The following is an 18,248-nucleotide window of genomic DNA, read 5'->3' as shown; positions in this document are numbered from 1 at the left end:
ACACGAGAAGCTAATCCCTGAACATCCATGCTAGCACAAGACTCCTCAGCCACCCAGAGAAAAAGAGGGAAGAAAGGACAAAGCAGGCTACAGAAAAAAAATTGGCTCTTTCTTCCCTTCTTCTGAGATGCATTTAACTCATTGTTGGCCAGTTGTACTGTTATGATCCGGTGACCTTGGAGCCGCATGAGACTTTCTCAGGAATAGGTGGAACCTGTACTGACCGCAAACCCTAAACTGTCACCGCAACTAGAAGTTGCCGTGGGGTGTACCTAACACATCCTAGACACCTCGACACAGCCGGAGGACTAAATACCCCTATAGATGGAAATGGGAATTCTATCTTGCCTCAGAGCAGAACCCCAAAGGATAGGCAGCCCCCCACAAATATTGACTGTGAGTATTAGAGGAAAGACACACGCAGGCAGAAATCAGGATTTAGCAAAAGAGGCCACTCTAGCTAAAATAGGAAAGGATAGGACAGAATACTAAGTGGTCAGTATTAAAACCCTAAAAATATCCACAGCAGATAATACAAAAATTCCACCATCTAACTAAAGACATGGACTGTATATCTGCATCTCCTGAGAATCCAACTTGACTGAAATATCCAAACACAGTCTAAGCTGGACAAGAAAAAACATTGAATAGTACTGAATTGTAAAGCACACAGCATGTGTGCTGTAGAAACAAAACCAGACACTTATCTTTGCTGATTTGGCAGCAGGGCAGGAGGAACCAGACAGAGATGCAAAACCTCCAAGAACAATGGACAACTGGCAAGGGCTAATGAATCCTGCACACCTAAATATCCCAGTCAGAGCTGCAATCAGCAGGGACACCTGCCCAGGATTGCAGCCCAGGGACAACTGCATTACTACCAACAACCACCGGAGGGAACCCAAGAGCAGGATTCACAACAATGGGCTGTGTTATATACTGCGTGGGCTGTGTTATATACTGCATGGGCTGTGTGATATACTATGTGGCCTGTGTTATATACTACTTGGGCTGTGTTATATACTACGTGGGTTGTGTTATATACTGCGTGGGCTGTGCTATATATTACGTGGGCTGTGCTATATACTACATGGACTGTGTTATATACTACATGGCTGCTATATACTATGTGGCTGAGCTATATACTATGTGGGCTGTTTTATATACTGCCTGGCTGTTATATACTATGTGGGCAGTATTATATACTGTGTGGGCTGTGTTATATACTGCGTGGCCTGTGTAATATACTGTGTGTCCTGTGTTATATATTGCGTGGCCTGTGTTATATACTGTGTGGCCTGTGTTATATACTATGTGGCCTGTGTTAAATACTACTTGGGCTGTGCTATGTATTACGTGGGCTGTGTTATATACTGCCTGGCTGCTATATACTACGTGGGCTGTGTTATATACTGCGTGGGCTGTGTTATATACTATGTGGCCAGTGTTATATACTGTGTGGGTTGTGCTATATATTATGTGGGCTGTATTATATGCTATGTGGCTGCTATATACTACATGGCTGCTATATACTACACGGCTGTCTGTGTTACGTGGGCTGTGCTATATACTATGTGGCTGCTATATACTATGTGGCTGCTATATACTACATGGCTGTGCTATATACTACATGGCTGTCTGTGTTATATACTACGTGGCTGTGCTAAGCGCCACGTACATACATACATGCATATTCTAGAACACCCGATGCGTTAGAATCAGGCCACCATCTAGTGTTCCCATGGCAAAATGATGTCATAGTAGGTTTCCATGGTGACAATCATATTGGTTGCCATGGTGAAAATGGTGTCATAATGGGTTGCCATGGCGATAACAATGCCATAATGAGTTGCCATGGTGTCAATGATACGATGATAGTTTGCCATGGCGATGCTGATGTCATAAGTGTTGTCATGGCGACAATGAAGTCATAATGGTTGCCATGAAGACGATGACAGCAAAATGGTTGCCATGGCAATGATGACGTTATAAAGGTTGCCACGGTGACAATGATGTCATAGTAAGTTGCCGTGGTAATATGATGTCATAGTAGGTTTCCATGGCAATAATCACATCAAAATGTTTGCCATGGTGAAAATGGTGTCATAATTGGTTGCCATGGCAATGATGTCATATTAGTTGCCATGGTGACTATGATGTCATAATGGTTGCCATGGTGAAAATGGTGTCATAATGGGTTGCCATAAACACAATGATGTGACAAGAGGGTTCCATGGTGACGATGGTGTCAGAATGGATTGTCATGGCGACAATGTTGTCATAATGGTTGCCATGGTAACAAACGTGTCATAATGGGCTGCTACGGCGACAATGTTGCTATGAAAGGTTGCTATGGGGACGATGATGTCATATTGGTTGCCATGGTGACGATGTCATAATGGGCTGTTATTGTGACATTGATACAATAGTAAGTTGTCATGGCGATGATGATCTTATAATGGTTGCCATGGTGATGATGTTGTCATAATAGTTGCCATGGCGACAATGATTTCACAATGGTTGCCATGGTGAAAATGGTGTCATAATGGGTTACCATGGCAATAATGATGCCAAAATGGGTTGCCATAGCGACGGTGATGTCATAATGGTTGCCATGGTGATGATGATGTCATAACGGTTGCCATGGCGACAATGATGTCATGATAAGTTGCCATGGCGAAATAATGTCATAGTAGGTTTCCATGGCGACAATCACATCATAATGGTTGCCATAGTGAAAATGGTGTTATAATGGGATGCAATGGTGATGATGCAATAATGGGTTGCCATGGTGATGACGATGTCATAATGGTTTCTATGGCAATCATGATGTCATAATGGGTTGCCTTAAAGACAATAATGCCATAACAGGGTGCCATGGTGACAATGATGCTATGATGGGTTGTCATTGGGACGATGATGTTATAGTGGTTGCCCTGGTGACGATGATATTATAATGGGTTGCTATTGTGACATTGATACAGTAGTAAGTTGTCATGGCAATGATAATGTTATAATGGTTGCCATGGCGATAATGATGTCATAATAGTTGCCACGGCGACAATGATGTCATGATAAGTTACCATGGCGAAATGATGTCATAGTAGGTTTCCATGGCGACAACCACAACCTATTGGTTGCCATAGTGAAAATGGTGTCATGATGGGTTGCCATGGCGATAACGATGCCAAAATGAGTTGCCATGGCATCAATGATACTATGATAGGTTGCCATTGCGATGATGATGTCATAATGGCTGTCATGGCGACAATGAAGTCATAATGGTTGCCATGGCGACGATGAAAACCTAATGGTTGCCATGGCAATGATGATGTTTTAAAGGTTGCCATGGTGACAATGATGTCATAAGTTGCCATGGCAAAGTGATGTCATAGTAGATTTCCATGGCGGCAATCACATCAAAATAGTTGCCATGGTGAAAATGGTATAATGATGCCATAATGGGTTCCCATGGCGATGATGATGTCATAACGGATTCCATGGCGATGATGATGTCATAGTGGGTTGCCATAAAGACAATGATGCCATAATATTGTGCCATAGTGACAATGGTGTCATAATGGGCTGCCATGGCAACAATGCTGCTATGATAGGTTGCCATGGCGACTATAATAACACATGGTTGCCATGGAAATGAGGATGTTATAATTATTGCCATGGCGACAATTATGTCATAATAAGTTTCCATTGCAAAATGATGTCATAGTAGGTTTCCATGGCGACAATCACATCATCATGGTTGCCATGGTGAAAATTGTGTCATAATGGGTTGCCATGGCGATAATGATGCCATAATTGGTTGCAATGGCGATGATGATGTCATAATGGTTGCCATGGTGATGATTATGTCATATTAGCTGCCATGGCGACAATGATGTCATAATGGTTTGCATGGCAAAATGATGTCATAGTAGGTTTCCATGGAGACAATCATATCATATTGGTTGCCATGGTGAAAATGGTGTCATAATGGGTTGCAATGGCAATTATGATGGAACTAGATGGTGGCCCGATTCTAAGGCATCGGGTATTCTAGAATATGTATGTATGTATGTACGTGGTGCTTAGCACAGCCACGTAGTATATAGCACAGCTACAAAGTATATAACACAGCCATGCAGTATATAACACAGACAGCCACTTAGTATATAACACAGCCACGTAGTATATAGCAGCCACATAGTATATAACAGCCCACGTAGTATATAGCACAGCCCACGTAATATATAGCACAGCTCATGCAGTATATAACACAGCCCACATAGTATATAACACAGCCTATGTAGTATATAACATAGGCCACGGAGTATATCACACAACCCATGCAATATATAACACAGCCCACGCACTATGTAACACAGCCCATACAGTATATAACACAGCCCACGTAGTATATAACACAGCCTACATAGTATATAACACAGCCCATGCAGTATATAACACAGCCCATGTAATATATAACACAGCCCACGTAGTATATAATACAGGCCATGTAGTATATCACACAGCCCATGCAGTATATAACACAGCCCATGCAGTATATAAGACATTCCATGCAGTATATAACACAGCCCACGTAGAATATAGCACAGCCCACGTAGTATATAACACAGCCCAAGCAGTATATAACACAGCCCACATAGTATATAGTACAGCCCACGTAGTATATAGCACAACCCATGCAGTATATAACATAGTCCACGCAGTATATAACACAGCCCACGTAGTAAATAGCAGTGTGGGCACCATAATCCACATTAAAAAAAATTAAAATAAAAAATAGTTATATACTCACCCTCTTGCATCCAGCGAAGCTGTGCCGATGCGCGCGATTCTGCCACCAGCTTCCGTTCCCATTGATGCATTGCGAAATTACCCAGATGACTTAGCGGTCTCGCGAGACCGCTAAGTCATCTGGGTAATTTTGCAATGCATCACTGGAAGCGGAAGCTGGTGGCAGCATCACGTGCATCGGTGGATGTTGGAAGGTGAGAATAGCACAATTTTTTATTTTTTTAAATTATTTTTAACATTATATCTTTTTACTATTGATGCTACATAGGCAGCATCAATAGTAAAAAGTTGGTCCGGGGTGGGGCGACACACTGGCACTGACTGGAGGGGAGTAGTGAGGGGGCACTGACTGGAGGAGAGTAGGGAGGGGCCAATTCGCGGCCAGACTAAGCCTGTCACTGATTGGTTAGCGGCCTGCCGGAAGCTGAATGGAAGCTGGCGGCAGAATCGCGTGCATCGGCACAGCTTTGCTGTATGCCGGATGGTGAGTATATAACTATTTTTTATTTTAATTTTTTTTAACGGGGATATCGTGCCCACACTGCTATATACTACGTGGGCTGTGTTATATTCTGCGTTGGCTTTGCTATATACTACGTGGGCTGTGCTATATACTATGTAGGCTGTGTTATATACTGCGTGGGCTGTGTGATATACTACGTGGCCTGTGTTATATACTACGTGGGCTGTGTTATAAACTATGTGGGCTGTTATATACTGCATGGGCTGTGTGATATACTACGTGGCCTGTGTTATATACCGTGTGGGCTGTGTTTTAAACTTTGTGGGCTGTGTTATATACTGCATGGACTGTGTTATATATTACATGGACTGTGTTATACACTACATAGACTGTGGTATATACTACGTGAGCTGTGCTATATACTACGTAAGCTGTGCTATATACTACGTGGGCTGTGGTATATACTGCATGGGCTGTGTTATACACTGCATGGGCTGTGTGATATACTATGTGGCCTGTGTTATATACTATGTGGGCTGTGTTATATACTGCATGGGCTGTGTTATACACTATGTGGGCTGTGTTATATACTACGTGGGCTGTGCTATATACTACGTGGGCTGTGTTATATACTGCATGGGCTGTGTTATATACTGAATGGGCTGTGTGATATACTATGTGGCTTGTGTTATATACTACATGGGCTGTGTTATATACTACGTGGGCTATGCTATATAGTACGTGGGCTGTGTTATATACTGCATGGGCTGTGTTATATACTACGTGGGCTGTGTTATATACTACATGGGTTGTGTTATATACTGCATGGGCTGTGTTATATACTGCTTGGGCTCTGTTATATACTGCAGGGGATGTGTTATATACTGCGTGGGCTGTGTTATATACTGCATGGGCTGTGTGATATACTACGTGGCCTGTGTTATATAGTACATGGGCTGTGCTATATATTATGTGGGCTGTGCTATATACTACATGGGCTGTGGTATATACTATGTGGCTGCTATATACTACGTGGCTGTGCTATATACTACGTGGCTGTCTGTGTTATGTGGGCTGTGCTATATACTACGTGGACTGTGTTATATACTATTTCGGTGTTATATACTGCATGTGCTGTGTTATATACTGCGTTGGCTGTGTTATATACTGCATGGGCTGTGTTATATTCTGCATGGGCTGTGTGATATACTATGTGGCCTGCGTTATATACTATGTGGGCTGTGTTATAAACTATGTGGGCTGTGTTATACACTGCATGGGCTGTGTTATACACTATGTGGGCTGTGTTATATACTACGTGGGCTGTGCTATATACTACGTGGGCTGTGTTATATACTGCATGGGCTGTGTTATATACTGAATGGGCTGTGTGATATACTATGTGGCTTGTGTTATATACTACATGGGCTGTGTTATGTACCACGTGGGCTGTGCTATATAGTACGTGGGCTGTGTTATATACTGCATGGGCTGTTATATACTACGTGGGCTGTGTTATATACTACATGGGTTGTGTTATATACTGCATGGGCTGTGTTATATACTGCGTGGGCTGTGTTATATACTGCGTGGGCTGTGTTATATACTGCAGGGGATGTGTTATATACTGCGTGGGCTGTGTTATATACTGCATGGGCTGTGTGATATACTACGTGGCCTGTGTTATATAGTACGTTGGCTGTGCTATATATTATGTGGGCTGTGCTATATACTACATGGGCTGTGGTATATAGTATGTGGCTGCTATATACTACGTGGCTGTGCTATATACTACGTGGCTGTCTGTGTTATGTGGGCTGTGCTATATACTACGTGGGCTGTGTTATATACTATTTGGGCTGTGTTATATACTGCATGTGCTGTGTTATATACTGCGTGAGCTGTGTTATATACTGCATGGGCTGTGTTATATACTGCGTGTGCAGTGTTATATACTGCATGGGCTGTGTGATATACTACGTGGCCTGTGTTATATAGTACATGGGCTGTGCTATATATTATGTGGGCTGTGCTATATACTACATGGGCTGTGTTATATACTATGTGGCTGCTATATACTACGTGGCTGAGCTATATACTACGTGGTTGTCTGTGTTATGTGGGCTGTGCTATATACCACATGGGCTGTGTTATATACTACATGGGCTGTGTTATATACTGCGTGGGCTGTGTTATAAACTGCATGGGCTGTGTGATATACTACGTGGCCTGTGTTATATAGTACATGGGCTGTGCTATATATTATGTGGGCTGTGCTATATACTACATAGGCTGTGTTATATACTATGTGGCTGCTATATACTACGTGGCTGAGCTATATACTACGTGGTTGTCTGTGTTATGTGGGCTGTGCTATATACCACATGGGCTGTGTTATATACTACATGGGCTGTGTTATATACTGCGTGGGCTGTGTTATAAACTGCATGGGCTGTGTGATATACTAAGTGGGCTGTGTTATACACTATGTGGACTGTGTTATATACTGCATGGGCTGTGCTATATACTGCATGGGCTGTGTGATATACTACGTGGCCTGTGTTATATACTACTTGGGCTGTGTTATATACTATGTGGGCTGTGTTATATACTATGTGGCTGTGTTATATAGTACATGGCTGTGCTAAGCGCCACGTACATACACACATACATATTGTAGAACACCCGATGCGTTAGAATCGGGCCACCATCTAGTGTTGCCATGGCAAAATGATGTCATAGTAGGTTTCCATGGTGACAATCACATCATATTGGTTGCTATGGTGAAAATGGTGTCATAATGGGTTGCCATGGCGATAACGATGCCATAATGGGTTGCCATGGTGTCAATGATACTATGATAGGTTGCCATGGCGATGATGATGTCATAACGGTTGTCATGGCGACAATGAAGTCATAATGGTTGCCATGAAGACGATGACAGCAAAATGGTTGCCATGGCAATGATGACGTTATAAAGGTTGCCACCGTGACAATGATGTCATAATAAGTTGCTGTGGCAATATGATGTCATAGTAGGTTTCCATGGCGATAATCACATCAAAATGGTTGCCATGGTGAAAATGGTGTCATAATTGGTTGTCATGGCAATGATGTCATAATAGTTTCCATGGTGACTGTGATGTCATAATGGTTGCCATGGTGAAAATGGTGTCATAATGGGTTGCCATGGCAATGATGTCATAATGGGTTGCCATAAACACAATGATGCGACAAGAGGGTTCCATGGTGACGATGGTGTCAGAATGGATTGCCATGGCGACAATGTTGGCATAATGGTTGCCATGGTAACAGTGGTGTCATAATTGGCTGCTACGGCGACAATGTTGCTATGAAAGGTTGTCATAGGCACGATGATGTCATATTGGTTGCCATGGTGACGCTGTCATAATGGGCTGTTATTGTGACATTGATACAATAGTAAGTTGTCATGGCGATGATGATCTCTTAATGGTTGCCATGGTGATGATTACGTCATAATAGTTGCCATGGTGACAATGATTTCACAATGGTTGCCATGGTGAAAATGGTGTCATAATGGGTTACCATGGCAATAATGATGCCAAAATGGGTTGCCATGGCGACGGTGATGTAATCATGGTCGCCATGGTGATGATGATGTCATAACAGTTGCCATGGCGACAATGATGTCATGATAAGTTGCCATGCTGAAATGATGTCATAGTAGGTTTCCATGGTGGCAATCACATCATATTGGTTGTCATGGCGAAAATGGTGTCATAATGGGTTGCCATGGCGATAACGATGCCATAATGGGTTGCCATGGCGTCAATGATACTATGATAGGTTGCCATGGCGATGACAATGTCATAGTGGTTGCCATGGTGACAATGATGTCATGATAAGTTGCCATGGTGAAATGATGTCATAGTAGGTTTCCATGGCGACAATCACATCATAGTGGTTGCCATGGTGAAAATGGTGTCATAATGGGATGCAATGGTGATGATGATGCAATAATGGGTTGCCATGGCGATGATGATGTCATAATGGTTTCCATGGCGATCATGATGTCATAATGGGTTGCCATAAAGACAATGATGCCATAATAGGGTGCCATGGTGACAATGATGCTATGATGGGTTGCCATGGGGACTATGATGTTATAGTGGTTGCCCTGGTGATGATGATATTATAATGGGTTGCTATTGTGACATTGATACAGTAGTAAGTTGTCATGGCAATGATGATGTTATAATGTTTGCCATGGTGACAATGATGTCATAATAGCTGCCATGGCGACAATGATATCGAAATAAGATGCCATGGCGACAATGATGTCATAATGGTTGCGATAGTGATGCCTTAATGGGTTGCCATGGTGACAATGATGCTCTGATAGGTTGCCATGGCGATGATGATGTCATAATGGTTGCCATGCCGACAATGATGTCACAATGGTTGCCATGGCGATGATGACAACATAAAGGTTGCCATGGCGATGATAACAACATATGGTTTCCATGGCAACTATGATGTTATATTGATTGCCATGGCGACAATTATGTCATAATAAGTTTCCATGCAAAATGATGTCATAGTAGGTTTCCATGGCGATAATCACATCATAATGGTTGCCATGGTGAAAATGGTGTCATAATGGGTTGCCATGGCGATAATGATGCCATAATGGTTGCCATGGCGATGATGATGTCATAACGGTTTCCATGGCGATGATGTCATAATGGGTTGCTATAAAGACAATAATGCCATAATAGGGTTGCCATGGTGACAATGGTGTCATAATTGGCTGCCATGGCGACAATGATGCTATGATAGGCTGCCATGGAGATGTTTATGTCATAATGGTTGCCATGGCGACAGTGATGCCATAGTAGCTTGCTATGGTGACGATGATGTCATAATGTTTGCCTTGGGGACAATAATGTCATTATAGGTTCCCAAGGTGATAATGTCATAATGGATGCCATGGCGATGAAGATGTCATAATGGTTGCCATGGCGAAAAAGATTTCATAATAAGCTGCCATGGCAATGACATAATGGTTGCTACGGTGACGGTGATGTAATCATGGTCGACATGGCGAAAATGTTGTCATAATAGGTTGCCATGGCTGTAAAAATGTCATAATAGGTTGCCATTGTGATTATGATGTCATATTGGATTACATGGTGATAGTGTCATAATAGGTTGCCATGGCGAAAATGATGTCTTAATAGGTTGCCATGGCAACAATGATGTAATAATGTGTGCCATGGCAACAATAATGTCATAATAGGTTGCCATGGTGAGGATGATGTCATAATGGAAGTGATGGTGACTGATGTCATAATGGGTTGCCATGGGGACAAATATGTCATAATAGGCTGCCATGGCGATGATGTCATAATGGTTGACATGGCGACGTTGATGTCTTAATAGTTGCCATGGTGACTGTAATGTCATAATGGTTGCCATTAGTAACAGCTGAGCCAGTTTGGTCACCTATTCCCACATCCCCCGTAGATGACTCATGGCTCTCCCGATTGTATTCTGTGTGATGTAATGTGGTGTATGATAACTATTTTTGCAGAATCTGCAGTTGGATCCTTCAGGCCTCCAGTATGCGGAGATCGCTAAGAAAAGTTTCCCCAAACGGTCAGGACCTAGAGTCAAGGTGGTGGATGCCGTCACCTACTCCACAGTCAAGATCAACAAAGAAGAAATCTGACCAATCAGAGTGTGAATTATATTAAATAGTCTTTAAAGGAATTATATGGGGAAAGCAAATACTGTTTTATGTCTAAAAAGGACCAAAAGCCTCAAATATATGTCTTGTATCCTGCTCCACCCCTGCAGTTCTTTCACTGCACAAAGGACAGTGTAGCAGTTTAGACTGATGTGTACCTTTAGCCATATGTATACTTCATTAACATATTTTGCTTTATTCGTTTTCACAGGTTTAATAAACTTGTACATGGAAAAACTATTTTCTTTATATATCCAGTATATGTGATTCCGACGTATGTAAGTGGCCTCTTCTCCAGCTTGGGAAAAGTTGTAAAAGGATATGGACACCTTTAGGGGCACTTTTTACATAAATAAACTCATTTTTGTGATTTAAAATAATAACGTTGAACTATGTGGTTTCTACAGCCTCTATGTATCACAGTACATAGCAGACTGCAGAACGAGTTACCAGTGCATCTACCATTCTGATGGCAGCATTATGGCAATAAGACATAAGAAACTGCAGTTTTTTAACAATAACTACTAAAATGGGGGTCTCATGTTCCTCTGCAGTAGTAAGACTGCAACCACGAGAAGTTAAATGGAGGTCCAACTGGTCAGAGCCACAATGATTGAATGAGTATCCCCATCCAGTGGATAGGTGATCATTTTTTTAAATCCAAAAAACTTCTTTAACACAAGGGACTTGATCTCTAGAGCCACTACCGGAAGTAATAATCCTAAAAGTCAAATATTGATCCTTTAACAAGTCTTGACACATGACTTAGGATAAAAGCCAAACTAGGATCTGTATTTGAAGACATACTGTATGTTTCAGGGTTTCACCCCTCCTCAGAAGAGATAAGCGGACCTTTCAAGAATTAGTTCGGTTTGGCGAACATCCCAGTGTTCGCCAAACATGATCGTCGAATGGTTCGTAGAACATACCCGAAACCCATTTGAAATCAATGGGAGGCAAAACCAAATGCATAGACAACACCTTAAGATTGGACAAAAAGTTTCCTAAACTGAAATTAGGGGCACACACCAGGAAAAGTGGCATCAATTGACCCAGAGTGCAAAAAGTATAATTGTGCAGCAGCATGGATGTATGGGACAGGGCTTGGACCAGCATTTACAGCTTAAACATTGAACTGTAACAGGTGGATGAGTGACAGGTGTAGACCTTGTGCTCTGAGAGGCCTGCCAAATTCAGGCAACACACATGAAGGAGACTCAACTTGGAGTCCAAACGTTTCCAAAAATTAGGGGCAGACACCAGGAAAAGTGGCATCAATTGACCCACAGTAGAAATTTGCTAATGATACAGCAGCAGTCAGCCATGGGCCGTGCAAGAGAAAGGGTCTGGCCCAGCATTTAAAGCTTGTAATTTAAGCTTAAATTAAGATGAGGTGGGTGATAGACTGTTGAAAGCCTACTTTACTGACAGCCCTGATATCTCATGCAAAACCTCAAACTGATTTTTTGCTCAGGTGGCACAAATATCAGCTTGGTAGACTACAAATGTTAGAAAAATTTAAGGGTAATAACACAGGTAGTTGGCTGAAAGTAAGTGCAGGCCTGCCAGCCTAAAAGCCCTACTGCTACAGGCAACACACATGAAGGCCCAACTTGGAGTCCAAACATTTCCAATAATTATTGCCACACACCACTAAAGTGGCATCAATTTCCACAGAGTAGAAATAGTATAATGCGCCTCTGACACACCTGTCACTACAGTCAAGCCACCAGATGAAGACTCAACTTAGTTGTTTGTAACATCAGCAGCAGTAGTAACAGCAGGTACAGAAGCCACGACAAAAGTGTCACAGAATATAATAATGCAAGATCAAAGCATCACACTAAAAATTACACCATCGCCTAGTCTGCCCAGTCTGTCACTGTGGTGCAAAAGTCATTGGAGATCCATGACTTGTTCATTTTGATGAAAGTTAGGCGGTCTACACTTTCAGGGCACAGCCGGATGCGCTTATTCATCAGAACACCACTAGCAGTGCTAAAGACACGTTCTGAGTGAACACTGGCTGCTGGACATGACAAAAGCTCCAAGGCTTGATAGTCAAGCTCAAGCCACTTTTCCATTTTTGAAGACCAAAATGCAAAAGGGTCCAACCCCCCGATGGCATTGATATTGAGCTCCAGATACTCCTGTACCATCTTCTCCATTCACAACATGTCAGACTTGTACTCTGTTCTGCTGGTGCACGGGCTGGGCTAACAAAATGTGTGAAATGACTCAGAGAAATTGCTTATGTCACTTACACTGTTGCTGCTACTGCTGCTGCTAATGCTTTTGTGATGATGCCTTGATGTTCACGGGTTTGGACGTCTAGAACTGGGATACAAACTGTGTGCCTCACTGGTGCCTTGGGGAAAACCACTCTTAAGATTGTCTACAAGTGTATTTCAATACTCCAGCATGCATGCATCCCTTTGCAGGGGGAAAAGCATCTGCCTAAATTTCCTCTTGTACCTTGGATCTAACAAAGTGGTAACCTAGTAGTCAGCACTAGGGTTGAGCGAAACGGGTCGGCCATTTTCAGAAGTCGCCGACTTTTGGCAAAGTCGGGTTTCATGAAACCCCTGTGTGGGGTCGGCCATGAGGTCGGCGATCTTCTGAATCTGGTATCGGAATTCCGATACCGAGTTCCGATATGTTTGCGATATCGGGAATTGGTATCGGAATCCATATTTAAGTGTAAAATAAAGAATCAAAATAAAAAATATTGATATACTCAATACCTAATAGGAATATACTCACCCTCGGACGCGCCCTGCTTCTTTCCGGCAGCCTTCCTTCCTAAGAATGAGCGCGTGAAGGACCTTAGATGACGTCGCGGCTTGTCCATGTGACCGCTCGCGACCAATCACAAGCCGCGACATGACCGCAGGTCATTCACGCGCTCATTCTTAGGAAGGAAGCCTGCCGGTTAGTACTAGGGCGCGTCCGAGGGTGAGTATACCAATATTTTTTATTTTGATTCTTTATTTTACACTTAAATATGGATCCCAGGGCCTGAAGGAGAGTTTCCTCTCCTTCAGACCCTGGGAACCATAGTATCCCATTGCACTGCATTGGGTTTCGTGTTTCGGCCGACCCCGACCCCGACTTTTTTATAGGATCGGCCGATTTCACTCGACCCGACTTTTGAGAAAGTCGGGTTTCGTGAAACCCGACCCGATCCTATAAAAATAAAAGTCGCTCAACCCTAGTCAGCACTATTTCTAACCCTAAGAATATGGGAATCATGTTGAACAGTGCAGCAAGAAAGCGCTCATGTGTCTGGCGCTTCCATGAGGTCCAAGTCCACGCTGTGTTGTTGGCGGGGTAACACTTAAGGTCGCTTCTCCATACACTCCCGCCAACCATGGACAATAGAGAGGGGGTCATTATCCTCTTCATCTCCGGACTGTTGCGCATCCCTTACTTCATCCTCGTCCATTTGATCTTCGGCTACTGCACCTTCACTAACAGTTTACCTGGTACCATGACACCCCCTCGATTGCTGTAAGACACTCTACCTTGTCAACTGCCTGTGCGACGACAGTCTGGAAATTTGAGGTATTGTTACACCTTCTTCATCCTCCTCTGCTTCTTCCTCTTTCGCTGGGAACACCACCTTCTCACTCAGACTATTCAAAGTGTGGTCCAGCATGTACGTAGTTGACCGGAATAGAGATGCTGATGACGGCATCGTCAGCGCTAACCATCTTAGTAGCCATTTCAATACTGTGCAGAATGGTATAAAGGTCCTACATCTGGGTCCACTCCACAAGTGTGATTTCCACTACATCTGTACTGTGTTGGCCCAGGCTATGCAAAAGGACATAATGCACAAGGGCTCATCGCTACTGCCACAGTCACTGCAACATGTGCAGAGTTGAATTCCATCGTGCTGGAACATGGCAAATCAAACTGTTACCCGGTAGACCGAAAGACCTCTGTAGTGATGCAAATCGATGACCTGTGGGTTGCGATTGTCAGACAGTGCTTTCTGTAGCAATGCATCCAGGCAAGGATAGTGGCGGCAAAATTGCTGTACCATTAGGTTGAGGATGTGAGCCATGCAAAGCACGTGTGTGAGCTTGACCTGGCATAGGATCGCCAAAAGGTTTGCACCGTTATTGCATACGGCCTTCCCTGGCATCAGGTTCAGTGGAGACAGCCATTGCTCTAATTCGGCCTGGATAGCTGTCCACAACTCAAGGCATATTAATTTGAACGCTGCCTGATTGCGGTAAGCCATAGCTTCGCAGTATGGTGGTGAGGGAGATTCTATCTGTACTGTTGAAACGCGTGTCGGATTAAGGGAGAGGTTGAGGGCACAGGTGGAGGGGTGTGCATTTTGTGTACACTGTTATGTTCTTCCGTTAATTTTTACCTGTCTACCATTAATAAAGTTATTGATTTTTTTACTGTATTATGTTTTGGACTTTATGGTCGGCTCATTTTTTTGTTTTTCCTCTTGGGTATTTCCGACTGTCCACATCTGACTATTCATGTCCAGCTTTCTGGTTGCAGGGGCACTACCAGCACTTTATCACACTATTGGTTAATTAAGCTCATTGATATCCTGCCACTATTAGCATTTCCTTTGGCTTTTGTATTATACATTTTATTGCAATGTTGCAGCGATAAAAAAAACGTAATTCTGGTTATTTTTTTTTTATATTGATAGATGCTGTGATTGTTGTGATTTGAACTTTTTATATTTTTTTACTTTTTAATATTTTTATAAACTTTTTTTTTTTTTACTTTTTGCATGCTTCAATAGTCTCCATGGGAGACTAGAAGCTGCGATTATCCAATGACCTCGGCTACACACAGGCGACTATCAGATCGCCTGTGTGTAGCAGAAATGCTCACTTGCTATAAGCGACGATCACCGGGCAGTGATCATAGCAATCTGGCGATGAAAACCATAGAGGTCTGCTGGAGACCTCTAGTTGCCATGCCAACCCATCGGTGACCCTACATCATGTGACAGGATCACCGATGGGCAGGATTTATGGTGCAATTCCAGTAAGCGCAAGTTAAATGCTGCTGTCAGAGATTGACAGCGGCATTTAACAGGTTAACAGCATGCAATTCCACCCACAGCTGTTAGGCTGCCATCACACTACCAGTATTTGGTCAGTATTTTACATCAGTATTTGTAAGCCAAAACCTGGAGTGGGTGATAAATGCAGAAGTGGTGCATATGTTTCTATTATACTTTTCCTCTAATTGTTCCACTCCTGGTTTTGGCTTACAAATACTGATGTAAAATACTGACCAAATACTGCTAGTGTGACGGCAGCCTTAAAGGCACATGTCAGCTGTTCAAAACAGCTGACATGTGCCAGGAAAGATGTCTGCTCAGGGTCAGTAGCCCACATCAAAGGGAGGGATTCCAACGTGAGTGTATTATTACGCCCAACGTTGGAAAGGGGTTAACAATATTTTATGGAATACGACCCTATTTGAGCACCAGACTATAATAGGAGTGGCATATTTCTGTTACACAGTTGAAGGCGTGGTCTGAAGCTAATAGTGAATTCATACTGCACATACAACTATTTAATTTAATAAGCTAACCCCTTTTATAATATACTGCATTTAAAAATTATGTAGATAACTGTTCTCAACTTTGTTCTTTACAACAGTTGGCCAACAAAATTCACACGAGATAAACCTGCAGATATTAAAAGTTAGACCAGGAACATCTGTGAGGATAAAATGTCCCATAAAGTCCAACACAATCCATTTCTCACTAAAGTGGACTTTTGGCTGCGGGGAGAATCTTGCTCATCACCAACGCTACAAAAATATAACTAAATTTAGTGAGGATAATATTGAAATTACTGTCAGTAACCTGACAAAGGAAGATTCTGGGATTTACATCTGCCACATGGAAAGTAACTCAAAGGAAGAAAAATCTGGAGCCAGACCGGAAGTAATCCCAACACCGGATGAAAGCTTTACAATGTTTATGGACCAGATTCTGAGGAAAATTTAGGAATGAAGAATGGAGAAAAGTTAGGTTTGTGGGGTGATCTCTAAAAAGATGTGTTTTTAAGACATGCTTATGAAATTGTCTCCTCAGAGAGGAAGAGGACTTAAACTCTAAGGCGTCTTATTAGAAGAAGTAATCCTAAAAGTAATTAACAACCCTTTAACGTACTTTGCCATGATGCGCTAAGTATAAGAATACAAAACAGACACTTCTTTAGCAGACTTGTGTTTTGGATTGTTTGCCCCTGATCAGTGCAAAGCCTCAAACAGAGGGTAAAAGTGGGAATTTTTTCTCCTTGTAGAGAGTGCCAAGCTGGTGTGAGGAGACACATAAGCCATGCAATGCTCCTCTGGGATATTCGGGTTGATATTGACTTTTAAGATGGCGACATGGCGCTAGTGATCAGTTCCTTTGCCTCTCTGAAAAAGCTATTTGCATACTAAAATTCTCAGAAGAGCATTGCTTGGCCTAAGTCTCCTTACACTAGGAGTCTTCTTACGCCAGTTTTACAAGGAGAAAATTTCCCCTTTACACAGTGTTAAACATGATTAAAACAGTATACAGGGACTCCACCAGTTTGACTGAGGCAGTGAATTCCAGAGTATTGACACAGCTCAGGAAAAGTCTTGGGGAAGAAAGTGGGTGGTCATAGAAGTGAACAGGAGCCGTCATAAGGCACCTACTTGTGGCACCAGATTCAACTGCAGAAGTAATTCCTCAGGGAATGATTACCACCATAATCCAAAATAAAAACATGCTAAGACTTCATCCCATGCAGTGTGAATTTGGAGGTGCATGTGTAGAATGGGTCAATAGAGAGCTCACGATGCTCAACACAACATTGACAATGACACTGACGCACATAGCAGTGCCGATATTTGTAGTGAGACACAAAACAGTAGATTGTCTCTTCGGAGAGGGAGAGGACTAGAACTCTACTGCCACCTATTGGAAGTAGCAATCCTAAAAGTTAATATCGACACTCTAACGAGCCTTGTCACATGACACCACAGATTTTTTTTTATTGATTGAACTAAAATGACATGATTACATATTTGGAATTAGTATCTTTTCTCACCACGTTATCTCTGCTAATGATTGCTGTGCTCATAGTGTAAACCTCTGAGCAAATATTTTTTACCAACATTGGATTCTGTGACAAGTGTTGATAGAGAGTTGCTATTATTAACAGTTGCCATGAAGGTCTTTTTAGGGTACATCCAGTTCCTGATCAGTTGCAC

The 18,248-nt window shown here is 42.5% G+C and overlaps 1 protein-coding gene across 1 annotated transcript in view; it reads left to right on the top strand.

The window, feature by feature from the left end:
• Positions 1-11,277, top strand: part of LOC143809447 (uncharacterized) — a 64,974-nt gene extending 53,697 nt beyond the window's left edge. The window contains exon 5 of the mRNA XM_077292516.1: positions 10,854-11,277. Within this exon, the coding sequence (XP_077148631.1) occupies positions 10,854-10,991 (138 nt within the window). The 3' untranslated portion in view covers positions 10,992-11,277. The remainder of the gene's footprint in view (positions 1-10,853) is intronic.
• Positions 11,278-18,248: the final 6,971 nt, after the last annotated feature.

Source organism: Ranitomeya variabilis, chromosome 2, assembly GCF_051348905.1.
Source record: "Ranitomeya variabilis isolate aRanVar5 chromosome 2, aRanVar5.hap1, whole genome shotgun sequence".
Classification (NCBI taxonomy): domain Eukaryota; kingdom Metazoa; phylum Chordata; class Amphibia; order Anura; family Dendrobatidae; genus Ranitomeya; species Ranitomeya variabilis.
The sequence above is the reverse complement of the archived record's forward strand: the minus strand, read 5'-3'. Positions and strand labels throughout refer to the sequence as shown.